Here is a 17027-nt window from a genome sequence, read left to right on the forward strand (position 1 = left end):
ACACATTGAAAAATAGAAGTAGAAAAAAAGTATGAGAATTTGCCATCAATTTGTATAACGGCAAAATTAAGACATTTTTAAAATCGTTTTTATGTTTATTTGTGCAGTACCACTGTAGAATACTTTACTCCTAATATCAAGAATACACTGATCAGTGTGTCAGGACATTTTAAATACCAAAGAACAAATGTTATTTTTGTGAACAACAATGTTCACAAAAATATAAAAAATACAAAGGCTCCTGTGGGTTTTCATTATATAAAACAATATTTAAATGTGTCTGTGTGTCTTTCATAAGATAGTTAACATGACTGAGCCCAAGTCAAGAGAAAATACTGCAGAAAACAAAAGCACAAACTCAAATTCACAGTTTATTAGAGTTTTTATATTAATTTTCAAAACCTAGATTTGGATCAAACTGGCAACACATGTACAAACACCCAGAACATGTTTAATGCAATGACAAGTTTTTGGCACAGGTATGTCAATGAGCTGATATCTCGAGAAAAGGCTCTGAATTCACACTAAACGAGTGAACACGAAGGTTATAAAGATCAGCACCTTGAGCTTTGAATCACTTTACTTTCATTTTCACAGTTCAAACACTGGTACAAAAAAAAAAAAAAGATTATTAGTGTGATCAAATCCAAGAGTAATCCTAAAGTTAATGTCTGAAGTGGGAAACAGCGGGGTCTAAAGTCTTGAAAAGGTCTTTGAGTGGTGTGACCGCCATGTTCCCCTTTACCCACGTTCTTTCCTCTGAGGTTTGCTTCAGAGTCTGTCGGGGGTGAGGCTGCGTCATTGGCAGCACTGCTTTGAATGGAAAGTTGTGTGAGTCAGATATTCTCAACTGATGTTCAGCCACATCTGGATCTGTTGCCTTCAAAGAGATTTGAGGCGTCTCACGAGAGGACTGGTGCTCTGTCCAGTGTGCAACCGTTTTCTCAGTGGACTTTTTGTGGGAATCCTGAGTCTGAAGAGCAGAATACAGAAAATAATACAAAGACAGGAGAAAGAGGTACAAAGTTACCGTGGGACTGCACATTATCTAGAAAAGGGTCAAATATAAAACATCTGTCGATTAATTTTCTATCATTTCAGATCTACTAATTTAATCGTGTCTGCTTTGGAACAGAGGTGGTGCTTTATAAGCTCATCTGGTCAATGGAAATTCTAAAAAACAATCCCAAAAGCACCCAATGCATGTTTTTAAATAATAAAGCTGGCGAGATTCTGTATTTTCCTTATTGTTAACAAATCATAATCAGAAGACCAAAATCAATCAATAATTTTCTTTTTTTTTACCATTTAAAATGGGTAAAAACTTATTTCATTGTAGCGCTGCATGCAGTGCATTGATTTGCTCAGCCCCTCCTTGCCCTGCTCTCTTTCTCACAAACACATTGACGACGGACTGTTTGTGAACAGCCCCTCCTCTCCGTGTACACTCTGAATTAAAACAAGATCATACGCGGGAGGAAAGATTGTTGTGCAGAGAAGACGGTTAGCTGTATTCCTGAATAGAATCAATCTGGAGTTCTCGAATGGTTGGTATCATGAACACCTGCAATTTTCTCTAAATCTGATGCATTCAAGTTAAACTCTGATACAGTTAGTTGCTGCAATCAAGCCAGCCTCCACTTAGAAAAACAGTCAAACTAACCTCCACATTGTTTTGTGGTACTTGTGCATACCACAGACTGTACAAAATAATGGATATAGCCACCATGTTGTCAGCCATTGGTTTTTGGACCCCCATTTCGAAACTTGGTTAGCACGGTGTATTTGCAGTCAGGGCTGTGAAAAAGCAACGTATCCCTGCAGTTTGGCAGTTTACTAAGCTGCAAATATGTTTATTTCTGCTGTAAAGTTGGGCGTTTTAATATGGGTCTCTATGGGGATTGACTCGCTTTTGGAGCCAGCCTCAAGTGGCCATTTAAAGAACTGCAGTTTGTGGCACTGATTTAAAAATAAAAGCAATGTTCTGATGAACATAATTTCACATTCATTCAGTCAGTCTGTTAATAATGAACGAATAAATCAAACAAATAAAAATACTCAAATAGCTAAATAAAACAAAATGCAAAAAATATTAAATAATAAATTTAAAAAAATGAAAAAAATAACTACCTCCTGCAAACTGTATTTCAGAGAAAAATTGAGGCGTTGTCATTTCAATTGTGTGAATAATTAGTCAAAATTAATAATAAAGAATACATTTACAAAGACCAATCTGACTTTTAAGCACCAAAATGAAAGACTGTCATGACTGATGGCAGACCACCTCAATGTGTCACTGAGACAATATCAGGGCATTCTGAAATTAAAATAAATAAATAAATAAACAAAAGGAAATTTAGCATACATCTATCTATGGTCTTAGCACAACGCTGTCAATCTCGGAGACCCAACTCTTCAAATAAGTTAGAAGCAAGCATGTAAGGGGCCTAGCTAGTAAGGCTAGCTATAAGTTGACGTTAGATTAAGGCTGGGTTGTATTTGCAGTGGAACACCTTATATACAGTATTATTTCATAATTTAAGAAAGTGTGGGTATGCCTGCCTCCGTGTGCACACGCAGGTATTGATAAACAATAACAGCATTTCAGATATTTGCCACCAGAGGCCTGTACTACACAGCAGGATTTGAGGTTAGTGAGGTAACTTCAGGTTTAACTCTGGGTTTTCAGCCCTACAACAGTGGCTCAGTTCTTACCGGGGTACACCATGGTAACTTATGCTGAACAGCTAACCTGCTCCGGTGCAGAGGATCGGATCACAATCTGTCAACACTCAACCACTGACCAATCAGATCACTGGGAGAAAAAGAGTCATCATTCCTACAAGATCTCGACATGGACAGAAGTCCTGAGTTTACAATGAAGTGACAAGTAAAAGGAGCAATATATATTTTAATAGGTCAGTGGAAACATTTTATTGTTCCGGACTTTCTATTTAAACTCTGGTTTCAGAACAGAGCTTCTGACAAACAGAGAGATCGTTTACGACACTAATCACATAATGATGATTTTAGCTGCATTTTAATTGTGCAAAGTCGATTAAATCCCTGGAGTGAAGCTGACAGTGTGGATGATTTTACACTCTGATTCCATCACTGCAGCTCAGAATAACATAAGACAACTGTGTGATGATAACTGGAAATCATAACGAAATATTGTCTTTTATTAGAAAAATAATCCACACACTGTTATAAATGCAACATGTCAGTCAGATAGACTCATCAGTCATTAACTACTTTTCCACTCTTTGCTTCGGTAGCAGACACAGTCTGGCATTACTCTAAGTTTCTTTTTTATGTGACATATTCAGAATGGTTTTTTCATCATCCAACTAAATAGCAAAACAAATCTCTCTGTACTTAAGTCATATATAATAATTCCTACATGTATTTTAAGCCGTAGCCTACTTTTAATATGTGGAAATTATTGCTAGTGTTTCTACATTTTCTTATTCTGTTGTATGATTACAGGCTGTCATTTACATTGCACTTCGTTGAATATAACTTTTTGCTGTTTCTTAAACAGAAGTTTCCCGCAGGTAATTGGTATCACTGTTTCATCTCATATCATGAAGTACTTCTGACAATGTCACTCGTAATTAAAAACCCAACCTCTTTCACATGAACGTGCTCGTAGCTGGATATGGAAAACCCTGAGTTGACTGAGTAGGTTGATAACCAGCTTCGTAGTACTGGTTATCTGGACGGCCAACGTTTGGTTCAGTAAAGCCAGATAACGAAAAGATATCCTAGATTTGTTGAACTTGGTTCGTAGTACAGGCCTCTGGCCTCACCACAGTTCACCCAAAATAACAAACTAGAGAAATAAAGTCTGCACAAAAAAAAAAAAAAAAATTTGACCCTGAATTCAGTCTTTCAGTTTATTTAGTAGATCAGTCAGTAGATCAGTCGTTGGGGCCCAAATTTGTGTCAGTTTGTGTCCTACCACACAAGGAAGCGAGGAAGGGCATCCATCTTCAGACAGCAACAATCTGTGCAGTCCCTCTTTCAAGACCTGTAGGTTGGCTCACCATCCAGTTAACCGGAATCTCTATTCAGTGGACGCTCTCCTTGACATCGGACTTGTCACAAAGCTCTCCATTTACCAAAACCTGACCTATAGACATGTTACATACCCATACAGTTACATTCACACACTTATCAGTATTGATTATATCTAACTTCTAACTCTTAGCATGAAATATCGAGTACTTATACAACATATAATTCAAATCATATTTTCAATTGGCTCTGTTGTACAACAAATATATTTTCCAAAGCTCAAATTCAGTGTAACATTACTTCAAATATTCCACAACCAAAAATAACCTTTGAATAAACTTAGAATTACCACCATCAAAATCTTATTACATAAGGCACATAATAACTTCATACACTTTGAACCACTGAAGCTTCATAGAAAACACAGAATGCACAAATAAGCTGTGCAGCAGAGTGTGCTTTAAAATTACACCAAAAATCTACACTACCCATGGCTTAACAGCAGTAACATTCATCGTTCACAAAACTCACATGGTTCACAGACAAAAGAACTGTGGTTTGCTGACCATGTTTTCCTCCACATACCACATGCTAATATTTTTGCACAGGTCTATGGCATTTTACATTGTATAAATTAGCCTAGCGGCTAGTGGACTTTTCTGCTCAGCCAACAAAGAGTTTAAAACAGAGCTGCTAATATTAGCGCAGCAAGAGCGACAGTGGCAACAGAACAATGGTGGTCTGCTGTGTACCAGGCCCTCGACAAACTGGCAGGGGCTGCTGGGAGTCTCAATGGTTGGTTACTTTGCACTAGAGTAGGCCACTTAATTGGCTCACTTTAGTGCCAATCATGGTCTTAACTGGTCATTCAACAGTCTTAACCTTTTATCTGCCACTTACAATATTGCCACTTCTGATAACTTTTCTAGCATAGTCTATACCATCATTATTTACAAATGAACTGTATTCAAGCATATCAAGGACTACTCATGTATGATTATGCCTCCTTTAATAGAAGCTGACTGATATTCCCAAATAGTCTTAAAGAGGACCTATTACACTCATTTCCAGCTCCATATTTTTATATTCTGGGACTCCATTAGAGTGGCTTTGCATGAATCACAATTCAAAAAACTCCTTGTTTGTCTCATACTGGGCATTTATGCAGCTCTTCAGTTCAGCCTGTCTCTTAACAGGCAGTCTGAGCTCCTGTTTCTTTAAGACCCCCCTCCTGATGAATGCACTCTGTTCTGATTGGCCAGCTTTCCAGAAGCCTGCCGAGGGTCAGCCTATTCAGAGTTGAGTTAAGTTACTGCTGATGCAAACACAAAGTTTTCTGCTTTACTGCTTCATATTAAAAGCTTTTAAATTACTAAATAACAGGAGACTTTTATTGTGAAGAATTTACAGGAAATTAAACATGGTCATCACCAAATTAGCAGAGCTTTGTTAGTGGTGCAAAAAACGGTTGACACAACAAGATATGGAGATATTTGGAGCTCTTTGTTCAGCAGATCAGTTAGAAATAATGCGGGAAGGAATAGTACAAGCAGAAACAGCTACAGTGATGATGATGTATGATGAAGAGCTGCAGACGACCAGCACACCTCCAACAGATAAACTACTTTTACTTTGCCCTGCTGTGTAATGGAAAAACACACCGGCTTTTTTGTAGACCACATTGAGTTGCAAATGTGTCAAATTTCAATTTAATTTCAGTTGCATAGTCAGTTTTGTTCTTTTCATGGGATTTGTTGACCATAAGAAAAATATGGAATAATACCAGCCTTATCCTTTAAATTAACATACCGACACACACAAGCCTACCTTGAGATTCTTCCTTCTTCTTCCCTTAATTTTACTCCTCTGCTGTTGCTCCACAAAGACGCACCCAGTGCTGCTTTCATCTTTCTTTTCACTATCTGAAATTAACAGATTATTGTTCAATTACACCAGCAAAAAACAAAACCAGTGAACATTTTATACATAGATACTAATATAAATCTCTTTAACTGGATACCTGAAGTGACACTGATCTGAATATTGTCCTGTTGTTCTCCATCCTGTTGATACGGGCTCAGGCACAAGAAGAGGGTTTTCAGAACTGAATTGGAAGTGGCTGCTACTGAAGAACCTACAACATGAAGAAAAAAAAAAACAACAGATTTCAGTGATACTTACCAGCATTTCACGCTGGTATTCACGATCAGTGCATTTCATACTCTTACCTTTATGGGATGAGATGTTGGGCAGCTGCTGATGGGCTGGGCTGTGAGAATCAGTGAGGTTCACCTGCTGTTTTGTATTTACATGCTCAGTTGAACTTTCGTCATTTACCTTTTTAGGACTTAGAGAGAAATTAGGGGATTTCGATGCATGAGAGATTTCTTTGTCATCAGGTCTAACAAGGCATGGGAGAGGTGTCTCTAACTTAGAAGCTTTTTGTTTGGACTCTGATAAATGAGATACAGCATCAACTGGCTGGCTTGACTCAGACTTGGAGGATGTTCTTGAATAATCTGGTTGAGACAACATGCCTGGGGGGGGAGCAGTCCTCTCGCTAAGAGGACTTGCAAAAAGGCTTAGGAAGGACTTGGCAGAGTTCAACTTGTCAGGTTTAACCACAGTTTTAACATGAATATCTTTACTTTCGCAATCTGCAGACTGTGGAGTAGGACAGGAAGATTGAATAAAGCCTTGAGGACGAGCAGAATCTGGTAGTGGCTTTAGGGAGTCAGTAATAGGACTTGCAAAAAGGCTATGAAAGGGTCTCTTCAGGGTTTTACTACATCCAACTGCCAAATCACCACAATGTGTTGTTTTACTGCTGCACTCTGCTGTAGTTTCACTAGAATAATGTTGCCCTGCAACAAGTTTGAGGTCAGATTGTGAGTTTTTGGAGTTCTGGTGGACCTCAGTTTGGTTTTTTACTGCAAAATGATGAGCAGAATCACTGGTTTTAATGGAGCTAGCATCAGGGTCAGCAGAAACAGCATCTCTTCCTTCAAAGTCTGTGAAACCTGAAGAGGGACAAAAATAATTTATTGAGGCTTCTGAGTCAGATGTCAGACCAGAGAGATGTGGTTCTAAGTACGTAGGATGTTTGGGAGTAGATGTCTGACTGGGGGGCCTTGAAAAAAGGCTGTGCAACACTTTCCCGCTGGGCTTAAGCATAACTTCACTTTTACCGTCTCCAGAGCATGTAATGTCTGTAAGCAGTTGCCCGTTTCCTTTTGTAAGATGATGATCACGGCAGGTCTTTGAAGTCGGGCCGCTGTGCACTTGGGGAGATGACAGGCTTTTGAATGTTTTTTCCTGGAATTTGTTCGGTTCATTTTTGGTGTTTACCAAATACAAGTCCTTATCCTTATAGTTTGCTGAGCTGAGCTGCTGGGTTTTCGGGGTGTAGGATACAGTTAGTGCAGTAGGAGCAGCAGGAGGGATAGGCGAGTGACCAAAAGTAGAACTGCCCAGTGATTTGCACGACCTGAGAACAGCATCGACAGAGTAAGGAACTTCACTTTGGTTTGCAGAGCCTAAAGTGCTATCAGTCAGTGGGACAGAGAGGGGGGAAGAATCTTGACTTCCAGGCGTTGTAAAGAGACCAGAGAACGGTTTGGACAGTTGAGGTCCGAGCACTGCTTCAACAGAATAGCACACTGGCTCCTCATGGTTACGGTTATTTGACGGTGAGATGTGAGATTGGGCAGCTGTTGCATATGGTGGGATAGTTTCCTCTGTAACATCGGCCAGTTCTTCAGTCTGACACAACAAGGCTTCCTTTTGTGCATTTGACTCTGCACTGTTGTAAAAGTTTGGCCTGAAAAATTAAAATATCAGCATGCTAGTTACTGTGGCTCAAGCAGAACTTGTACATATGATTAATTATAAAATAAATCCTATACAAGACTTATAGATCCAGCTAATATTGACATATTGACAGAATCACAATGACAGGTTTATGATTGTATGTGTGTACCTGAGTGGCTGTATTAGTATATCAGGGGTCTCATTTGCTTCTATAATTTCTGACTCCTCTGTGTTCACTGGCTGTCCTGAGGACTCTTGTTCAGCTTTCTTTGCAAGTTCATAGAGGTCATTTTCCCGTTTTAATGCCTGCAACGAGAAGAAGTCATTTTCAGCATACAGCAATGCATTTACAGCAAGATGTTTTAAAGAGGGCTGCACTTTTACATACACACCTCATCCAACAGCTGATTAGTGACATCATCAAGTGGTTCGTGGGAAAACCTACAATCTGCCCCCTGAGAACACTTTCCTTTTCTATGGAAAAACTTGCAGGGGAAGGTCTGTGGAGCTTAGTAAAGGAAATAATGGAATTCTAATTTACAGTTTAGTTGCCTGTAATGGGTTTACGTCAGGAAGATGTACATATTGTTGCTGTTAAACAAAAAGGATATTGTGCATGTATGGACAGCTCTCCCCTTTTGTGCAAAGGCCTTGGACGTAAAATTTGCACACTTCTTTGATGAGATTGTTGTAACCCTGAATGTGCTCCAGTTGGCAGTCATCACCCTGTGACAATGGAGGAAAAAAAGAGAGCAACATTAGAACAAGTACATTTTTTAAACAGCCTAAAATCACAAACTGCAGTTATAACAGCACTCAATAAAAGCCTGAAGTCTAAATGAAAAAACGTTTTTCTATCCCAAAAGTTAGTTTGACTTTCTCACTTTAGTGCATATCGATTTTCACTAAGTTAAATAAAACATAACCTGCCTTGATGCACCTTCCCCAAAGGAAATGTCGACAAAGTAATCGTCCATCCACCATCAGAGCATTCTGGTCCTTGAACTCCTGTGACATGAACCTGGTGCGATTCACCTGGACGTTCTGAGAGGAAAGAGGAGCATAATAATGAGAAAAAATAATAACTAAAACATTTTCAAGAAAGCCCCCCCCCTTGGAAGTGTCCAACTTCTCTGGACACTGGTGGGAGCTAGCTCTGATTACTGCACATGCTTTTAAAAATTATTTAAATTTGACGGATGTGTGACTGGACACCACGACTTCCATTTCTGGCCCTGCTTTCTGCAGCAGATAACAGGCTGGATAATATTCATCTGAAGAGGAACAGCCGAGTGTTTTGCTTACCTGCTTGTTATTTTTATTTCTACTGCCTCCTCCACCTTTCCTTGAAGGAGGTCTAGTTTGATGGTTTCCGCCTCTATTGGGAGGCCTCTGTCGATCCTTCTGCTGATGCTGATTTCTCTGCTCCTCCGTCTTATTTCTCTGCTGTTGTTGATTGTTTATATTATGGTTATGTTTATTTTTGTAGTTCTGGCCTTTGTGACCCATGTTATTGTGGCTGGCTTTATTGCCGTGGTTATGTACAACATCCTTGGTGAAGCCAGCGTGCTCACTGTCGGTGTTTTGCTTCTGGTAGTTTATGGCCTTGTAGTTATAAGTCCTGGTTTTCTGGAATTGGTAACATTGCTTCTGTGGAAAGGAAATGTATAGAAATTAAAAACAGAGAAAAGCTGGTGGCAGTATTTAAAGGTTTGTCATAACCTTTTAAGGTTTGCACATCCATAAATATTGTTAAAGGTTTCACCTAATATGCCTGAGAAACACACTCCACCCAAACCTACCTCTAAAATAATTCTCTAAAATGTTTGGTTTAAATTGGCAATTGATTTATACATGGAAACATTGTTTGGAAGGTTTGTGAATGAACTGCAGCTGAACAAAATACAAACTAAGACCTTTGTCACAGATCTAACAGGAAACCTGTTTTGGCCTGAAAAGCAAGCTGTGGTTTTCTATATTTGGCTCTATATTTTTAGAGTTCTGAGAATTGTGTTGTGCAACGCAAACAAACCTTTTTTGCCTTTTTGACTCTTTTTATTCATAGACAGGGTATTTTTCCTTCCCCTTTTGCATTTTTGATTTTTATATTTTACTTTCCATGTTCTGTAATACTCATAATATTGTAAAAATTCAATAAAACTGGTTTGTATTGTTATACACTCCAACCAAAGTTGTGGTTTTGCTCATCTCTGAGATCTAAGATCGTCTAAGCAAGACGCCTCTCCTGGGATAGACCAACAGTAGAAATTAAGTTTGTTAATTCTTCTAAATCAATGATGAGAAAGTGTTAAGGATAACAATGCACCAATTGAATTAATTGATATATCTGGACAGGTCTAGGTCTGACGTACTTGAAGTTGCTGCATATTTTCAGAATACAAACTAATGTTAAGCATGTCTGAATGAGATTCTTATGGCATGTTTTGAATTGGCTTTTTATTTGGCATTGAATAAGATGTTAGGGTCAGGGCTCTGAGGCTGCCCTATAATAAAATATTTAAAATATTAAAAAAATAGTGTTTTTTCAGTCATCATGGATATCGACTTGTATCGTTTGCCTGATTTTACAGATGTTTTATCAACCATCTACATTGTAAATGCCTTAGGTAGTTGTATTTGGCTCACCTTTTGATTGATTGTTGCAGCTTGTGGCTCTAGTATAAAGATGTGGTTGTTTCATATTGTGAATCTGATGCCTGATGAACATCCATGACCAAAACAGTGTTTCTGTAATAAACTCTGTGCTAACATTGTGCAGGAATTCAACATGCATGGTTTCATTTTCCAACAGATCTGTCTAGCAGGTGTGTGTTTGACAACACTCAATTTATCAAATAAAAGTGAATGAAGTTTACGGCTAATTGCAGGGCTGTTGTATTGGACTACGTTATTTTTTAACTGGCTGCATCAAATAAACTGCCAACTGAGTGCATCTGAAATGATTCCGGATACATATAGAACTCTGAATGTGATGTTTAGATGCAGACAGGAAATAATTTTCACTCAGTGTCAGAAATGCATGTCTCACATGTCAAGACAAACATTTTAATACGTGATGTTAACATTATTATGTCAGAAATTAGGGGAAGTATGAGGACACTGTGGTTCAAGTTTAACATACCTTGTTATGAGGGCCAGGCTGCTCACCCTGGATTTTCCTCTTTCTGCCATGATTTCTTTTACCATTCTCACTGTCGTTCCTATAAAACAAAAATAAGCGAGTGATGAGTATACAGAGAGGTTAAGGAGGCCATTACGCAGAATTGTTCCGTCAAACACATACATGTCTATCTGTGGTTAAATACCTGTGAGTAAATGCTGGTTGACCAGGGCTGTCGACACCTTCATTGACAGCAGACAGACTCGTAAACAGGTTTGCGAAAGCCATTTTATTTCGTTTCTCATTAGTTATTTATTGCTCCTTGTGGAAAAACTCGGAGGCCAACCATAACCAGGAGTCAGGAGATATAAAACGTGATAGAATATATTCCACTTCAACTTGCGGCCAATGAAATGTGGTTCACATGGCTCCGTTATAGCGCCATCGTTTACTTTCTTCTTCCGTCTTGGATAAAAAACGTCACCATCTATGCGTCACCTCCCCTTAAAGAGTTTTTTTCCCCCACCCGCATTCTGTGAAGACCCGCCCTACTCTGCCTCTCATTGGCTCTAACCTTGATATTCTCACCCTAATCGAACCAATCTCACTCCTTATGCTTAAACCTAACCAATCTAACCAACGCAGGCAACAAGTACTAGCCAATCAGAGGCAGAGTAGGGCGGGTCTTCGCGGAGTGCCGGTGGTTAAAAAAATACAATAAATTAAAAGGCTCCCTTTACTCTGCCCATGACTCTGCCACATAGACTAGGTGCCACTAGTTGATAAACCCAAATATATGAACCTAAATATATAAAACTGTACCTCAGAAACTTAATACATATCTCGTCGAGTTTTTGTTAAAATGAAAGAGATTTAAGATTATCACACACCCTGTAACTGATTTTTTGAGCCCAAGGTTTCACTGTGATCCTGCTCAATGGACATTACGTCAATGCAGATTATAACAGACATTTACTCATGTCTTATTGTTATGCAGCTCTGGGTTGAAACAAGGACGTAGCTCTTAAATCCATGTTTTATAAGGCACCAATATTCTCTGATACAAGGATAGAAATCAACTTATTGTCTCAAATTTAGTCAGTTTAATATTACTAAGTAAATATCAAATCCACTTATGCAAATAGAGACTCAACCAAACTTTTCACACTTTATTGATGACTTTAAATTTTATATTGATCCCCTTTCAAAGTGTCTTAAGTTAATCAAAACAGCCAAGAACTACATTTCCTCCTCTTCTCAGCTGCTAATATTTTCAGGAGAATGTTGTGTTTTTGTTGTTTTGTTTTCATACCTATAAAATTATAACTATGTTTTTTTCACCCATCCTTTCAGGCTGATTATAGGGATACAAACCAACATCTGTAGGTGTGCTAATAACTGCATTTTGTAAATTATTTGCTGTCATATTTCTCTTTAAATACTCACTCTCTGGTTTGTCAGTTTGTCAAATTTTGCGCACCAAAGTGCCAAGTTCACAAAATAACATATCTAGATTACAAAAAAAGTTTTTATTGTCCTATATTTTGTCTATACCTGTCATTAAATACATTACAACATATTATATTTATCATTTCCCAAGTGTGTTGCCCTGTAATGATCCAGTCTGTACTGTAGTAGAATGTGGTCTATACTAACCCACATCAAACTCTTCCATTCAAATGCTTAAGGTATTGATGTATGGTTACAGATAAGGTTGAGGCCAGGGTACGGGTTAGAATATGATTAGTGCGTGTCCTGGTCAACCTGCTAGGCTGAACTGAGGGCAAAAAAGTTCCAGAGGCACCCGAGACAGGCTCACTCCCCTCTGACCTAAATGGTGATGTTTTGTAATTATGAGGGGAAAAAAGTCAGACACGTTTTACGTTTTACACACACACACACACACACACACACACACACACACACACACACACACACACACACACAATGATTAGCTCTCCATCAAACACCTGTGTGCAGTGCAGTGATTTACACCCACAACCTTCACTGTATTAACCAAACACCTTTATGTTATAATTCCCTGGAGTTGTGCTGTTGCACGAGGCATCATGAGGTATTTTCATTCATTTGCTTGTATTCAACATTGAGATACAATTTGCACTTGAATTAACTGACTACTGCGTAAAATTACATACAGGCCTACTCTATTCTTTAAATAGCAGCAAGGTCATTTCTTTCCTTAGATTGACCTCTCCTCCCACAAAGATGATCCTCTCAGAAACCAGGCTGCAGGGCACAGGGGAGATGCTCCCCAAGTGCATAACAAATCTGGTTTGTTCCATGATACTAATGTCTAGAGAGATTTAGTCTAAAATTAATGGGATTAAATGTAATTGAATCCCCATGGCTGAAAAGTTAACGTGGACACTCTGCTTCTCATTAATCAGCCAGTATGATCAAAGCTCAGACATGTTAAAATGATGACATAGAAGCTGGACTTTGTTCCTCCACATATGAGGCCATTCCTGTGTCTGGCTCAAAGTTCAGGTCACGCAGACACTTTCAGTATTGCCTCTGTGAGTGTTAGTGTTTCCCCTCAGTCTCTGAACATACTGAACTACAGGATGTCCCGTTGGGCCCTTCTTGCTCCCCTTCTGCTCCTACTGGGCCTGTTTATCCACAGTGCTGTCAGTCAAGAGGACCCGGCTGCAGCAGCACAGACACCACCGGGCCAGGCCTCCGATGGCACGCAGGCAGAGGAAGACGATGAGTGGGGAATGAACTCCATCAGAGGAGGCTTTGAGTCAGTCAGCGGCTACTTTGATTCCATGCTGGAGTTCATGGGTGGACGTGATGGAGTGTGCCAATACCGCTGTCGATATGGTAAGTCAGCAGCATTGTGCAGTGTACGGTCTAGGGTCAGACTGACACCGATATCGACCTTTCATCAGCTAGTGCAGTCGACCACTCTATGTTTTTGGTTCTTTGCCTTATTCAAAAGATTTTAGAATTTAATCTTGATTCAAAGGCAAAGATACAGTTTCCCCTCAACACTGATAACATACCAGGGAAAAAAAATCTGTTATTGCTGTTAAGCCGCATAAAAAAAGGGAGGGTTTAGGTGTCCTAAGGTCCGGTTGATTTTTCAGTCTTTTAGAATTTTTCAGAATAACATTTCTAGGGGAAACACTAAAGTCATATTCATATATATTGAATACTGGCAAAAAATTTCAGCTACCAAACAAAACATACAAAACATCTATATATCAAATCTGAACAAAACCTTTTAATTGCCAGGTTTTTCTACAATAAGAATTTGAATTCACTTTAGACCAGAAACCCTGATGTGATAAAATATTTGCTGTGTACTATAGGTGGAGAAAGTGAAATCTTGAATCAGAGTAGTCACTCGTGTAAATTCTTTCCTTTATATCTTGTGACTAAGATGTAGAAATTAAGCAAATTTTCATTTAGTTTCACATTTAAATAGGTATAAATATTCACATTTTAAACCAATACTACTTTATCCAAATAATGTTTACATCATTTACATTGTTAAAAAACACAAATCAAATATTAACAACACTAGAGGCCAGGACAAGCAATTTATTATCAGTGTATGCAACTGATAATCTATCTTTGCACAAATGCTCCTCTATTGCTTTTTAACTAAGGCAACTGACAGTGAACATTACTTCATGGATAAAACTCAGGCCACATCATACATTTAAGTGGTTATTATCTGGAAAATGTTTGTATGGATTTAAATACAACAACTTAAACCCATTCAATAATTGCGTCATATTTGAGAACACTTGGATTTACTGATGCTGATATTGTAAATTCTTCTACTTATCATCTTTGTTATCATCTGGTAGAGGGCCAGGAAATGGACTGTGACCTCAGGGTGACAGGAGAGGTTTCATTCAGATATGAACCAAAAAAGCAACCTTAGTTTCTCTATGTGCAAACATGGATCTATTTTTGAACCCACATCTTTATCAGAGTAAAGCACATTCCCACTGAGTTGTTGTGAAACATAACCTACATCTAATATTTTGCTTTGCTTCCCCCTTTCAGGTAAAGCTCCCCTTCCACGCCCTGGCTATGAGATGCCTCAACCTAATGGCTGTAGCTCCTACTTCTTTGGTCTTCCTGTTCCAGAGGGGGTATGGCATTTCATTCATATTTTTAAGGCAGCAGGGAAACTTACATTTCTAAGTTGAACCAGCTTAAAATGTGCAGTATAGCTACAAGTTAATTGTATCAAGCCTGAAAACTCTCCTTTTCTGCCCTCCCCTTCTTCCTTAATAATTTTCATACAGTCCCTAAATGTCCACAGAAGTCTACATTTGACAAAATAATGGACATCAGGTGTAGACTCTTGCAAACAAACACATTCATCACCTTTGTTGTGTTCCAGATGGACATGGGCATCCCTGCCATGACCAAATGCTGCAATCAGCTGGATATGTGTTACGATACCTGTGGCTCCAACAAGTACCGCTGCGACTCCAAGTTCCGCTGGTGCCTCCACAGCATCTGCTCTGACCTCAAGAAGAGCCTTGGCTTTGTGTCAAAAGTTGAAAGTTGGTGACCTTTTAATCTTTATTTTATCCATGGCAAGTTTACTGAGCCAATTCCCAGTTTCCAATGCTGCATCTTTTCACATTCACCCTTTATAATTTAGCAGCTTCTTTGGGACTACACTTCTCTTGTGTACCTGCTTCTGTAGGCATGAGCTGACTGACATGCTGATTCAAACTCAGCATGTGACAGCTGAATTCATCTGTCATTTTTAATTAAAAATTAATTAAAAATTCAAATTCACTGCTGGTCAAGTGATTTGATCCAGTGACCTTTTAATAAGAAGCCTACTTCTGCTATCACTTCTTAAATGTTAGAAATGGTGACTTTATGTAATGTACAAAATCCCTTTGAGGGGATCCAAACAAACAATAAGTTGGTCCTGAGAATTCAATACAAACAATTAAATATGGTCGAGTGCTTTAAACCTATCCAGTGCCAATAATAGAGTGCACTGTGAAATAAACTGTTGAATATTACCTCCTTTTGTACATACTGATGTTCCTTGTCTCTGTTTCTCTGTCACTTTCTCTCCTCAGCATGTGAAACTGTAGCAGACACCTTGTTCAACACAGTGTGGACTCTGGGCTGCAGACCCTACATGAACAGCCAGAGGGCAGCGTGCCTCTGCCAAGGAGAGGAGAAAGACGAACTTTAGATAAAACCACAAACCATTCTCCTATTTATATGACAGTATGAGCTACAGCAGCATATCACATTATGGTGCTTTGGGTTATGGTGTTGCAAAAGACTTTGTGACTGTGTGAGTAATTTATTTGGACGTTATTGTTCTAGTTTTGTTTTCTTCCATTTTGCAACATTTGGATGTTATTGCACCAATACTATCTATAGTATCGGTGTCTGCAACCAATAGTGTTGCTTACAGTCTAGTTGGCAGATGACATGGTAGATTTTATGACACTGAAGTGATGAACATCCTCTGCTGTAAGAAAAAATGTCTGTAGTGTGAAGATTCTTAACAGTCAATAAAAAAATACAGAACTCCACTTTACATAGACAGCTTTTTGTGCATTGTAATACAAACTTAGTCTACTGTATGAACACATAATTGTTTCATTTCATAGTACTAATGAAAACCAACAGCCTCCAGATCAGCACATGGCATTAGCCAATACACCTAAAGGAGTAAATGGTATTCATATCCTTTTGAAAAATATTATTTGGGCATCTTTACTTTTACATCTGTGTGGTATGAAAACAATTTTCTTTTTATTACATAACTCTAGAGGTACAGACTACTTCACTTTACTATGTCTGTATTACAAATGTACTCTTTAGGTACTGTGCTGGCTTTCCTTCTCCTTCAATGCTAATGTGACCATGCTAACAGGTGTTTAAGAGCTAATGTTGGAGCTGTGTCTCAAATCCACACATTATAGGCAGGTTTAAATATGTAGTGAGTTCACACTGAAAAAGTGACAAAATAAAATCTACTAAAAAAGCCTTTGATTTTTGTGTGTGCGACTGACATTATTTTCCAATGCAATGCAAAAAGTAAATGCAGCTG

General features: G+C 38.6%; 2 protein-coding genes across 2 annotated transcripts; one reads left to right on the top strand and one right to left on the bottom strand.

Annotated features, from left to right (window-relative positions):
• Nucleotides 1-358: 358 nt before the first annotated feature.
• Nucleotides 359-11442, bottom strand: LOC137179547 (uncharacterized). The gene is made up of 12 exons (XM_067584309.1): nt 11157-11442; nt 10973-11051; nt 9136-9480; nt 8761-8874; nt 8441-8556; nt 8223-8331; nt 8000-8136; nt 7209-7840; nt 6249-7040; nt 6041-6154; nt 5848-5942; nt 359-973 (listed from the first exon to the last, which is right to left on the bottom strand). Exons 1-12 carry the CDS (start codon nt 11237-11239, stop codon nt 665-667), a joined length of 2925 nt encoding a protein of 974 aa, XP_067440410.1. The 5' UTR covers nt 11240-11442; the 3' UTR covers nt 359-664.
• Nucleotides 11443-13495: 2053 nt separating this feature from the next.
• Nucleotides 13496-16967, top strand: LOC137179551 (group XIIB secretory phospholipase A2-like protein). The gene is made up of 4 exons (XM_067584317.1): nt 13496-13795; nt 14993-15081; nt 15336-15501; nt 16039-16967. Exons 1-4 carry the CDS (start codon nt 13537-13539, stop codon nt 16155-16157), a joined length of 633 nt encoding a protein of 210 aa, XP_067440418.1. The 5' UTR covers nt 13496-13536; the 3' UTR covers nt 16158-16967.
• The last annotated feature ends 60 nt before the right edge of the window (nt 16968-17027 follow it).

This window comes from Thunnus thynnus, chromosome 3, assembly GCF_963924715.1.
Source record: "Thunnus thynnus chromosome 3, fThuThy2.1, whole genome shotgun sequence".
In the NCBI taxonomy this organism is placed as follows: domain Eukaryota; kingdom Metazoa; phylum Chordata; class Actinopteri; order Scombriformes; family Scombridae; genus Thunnus; species Thunnus thynnus.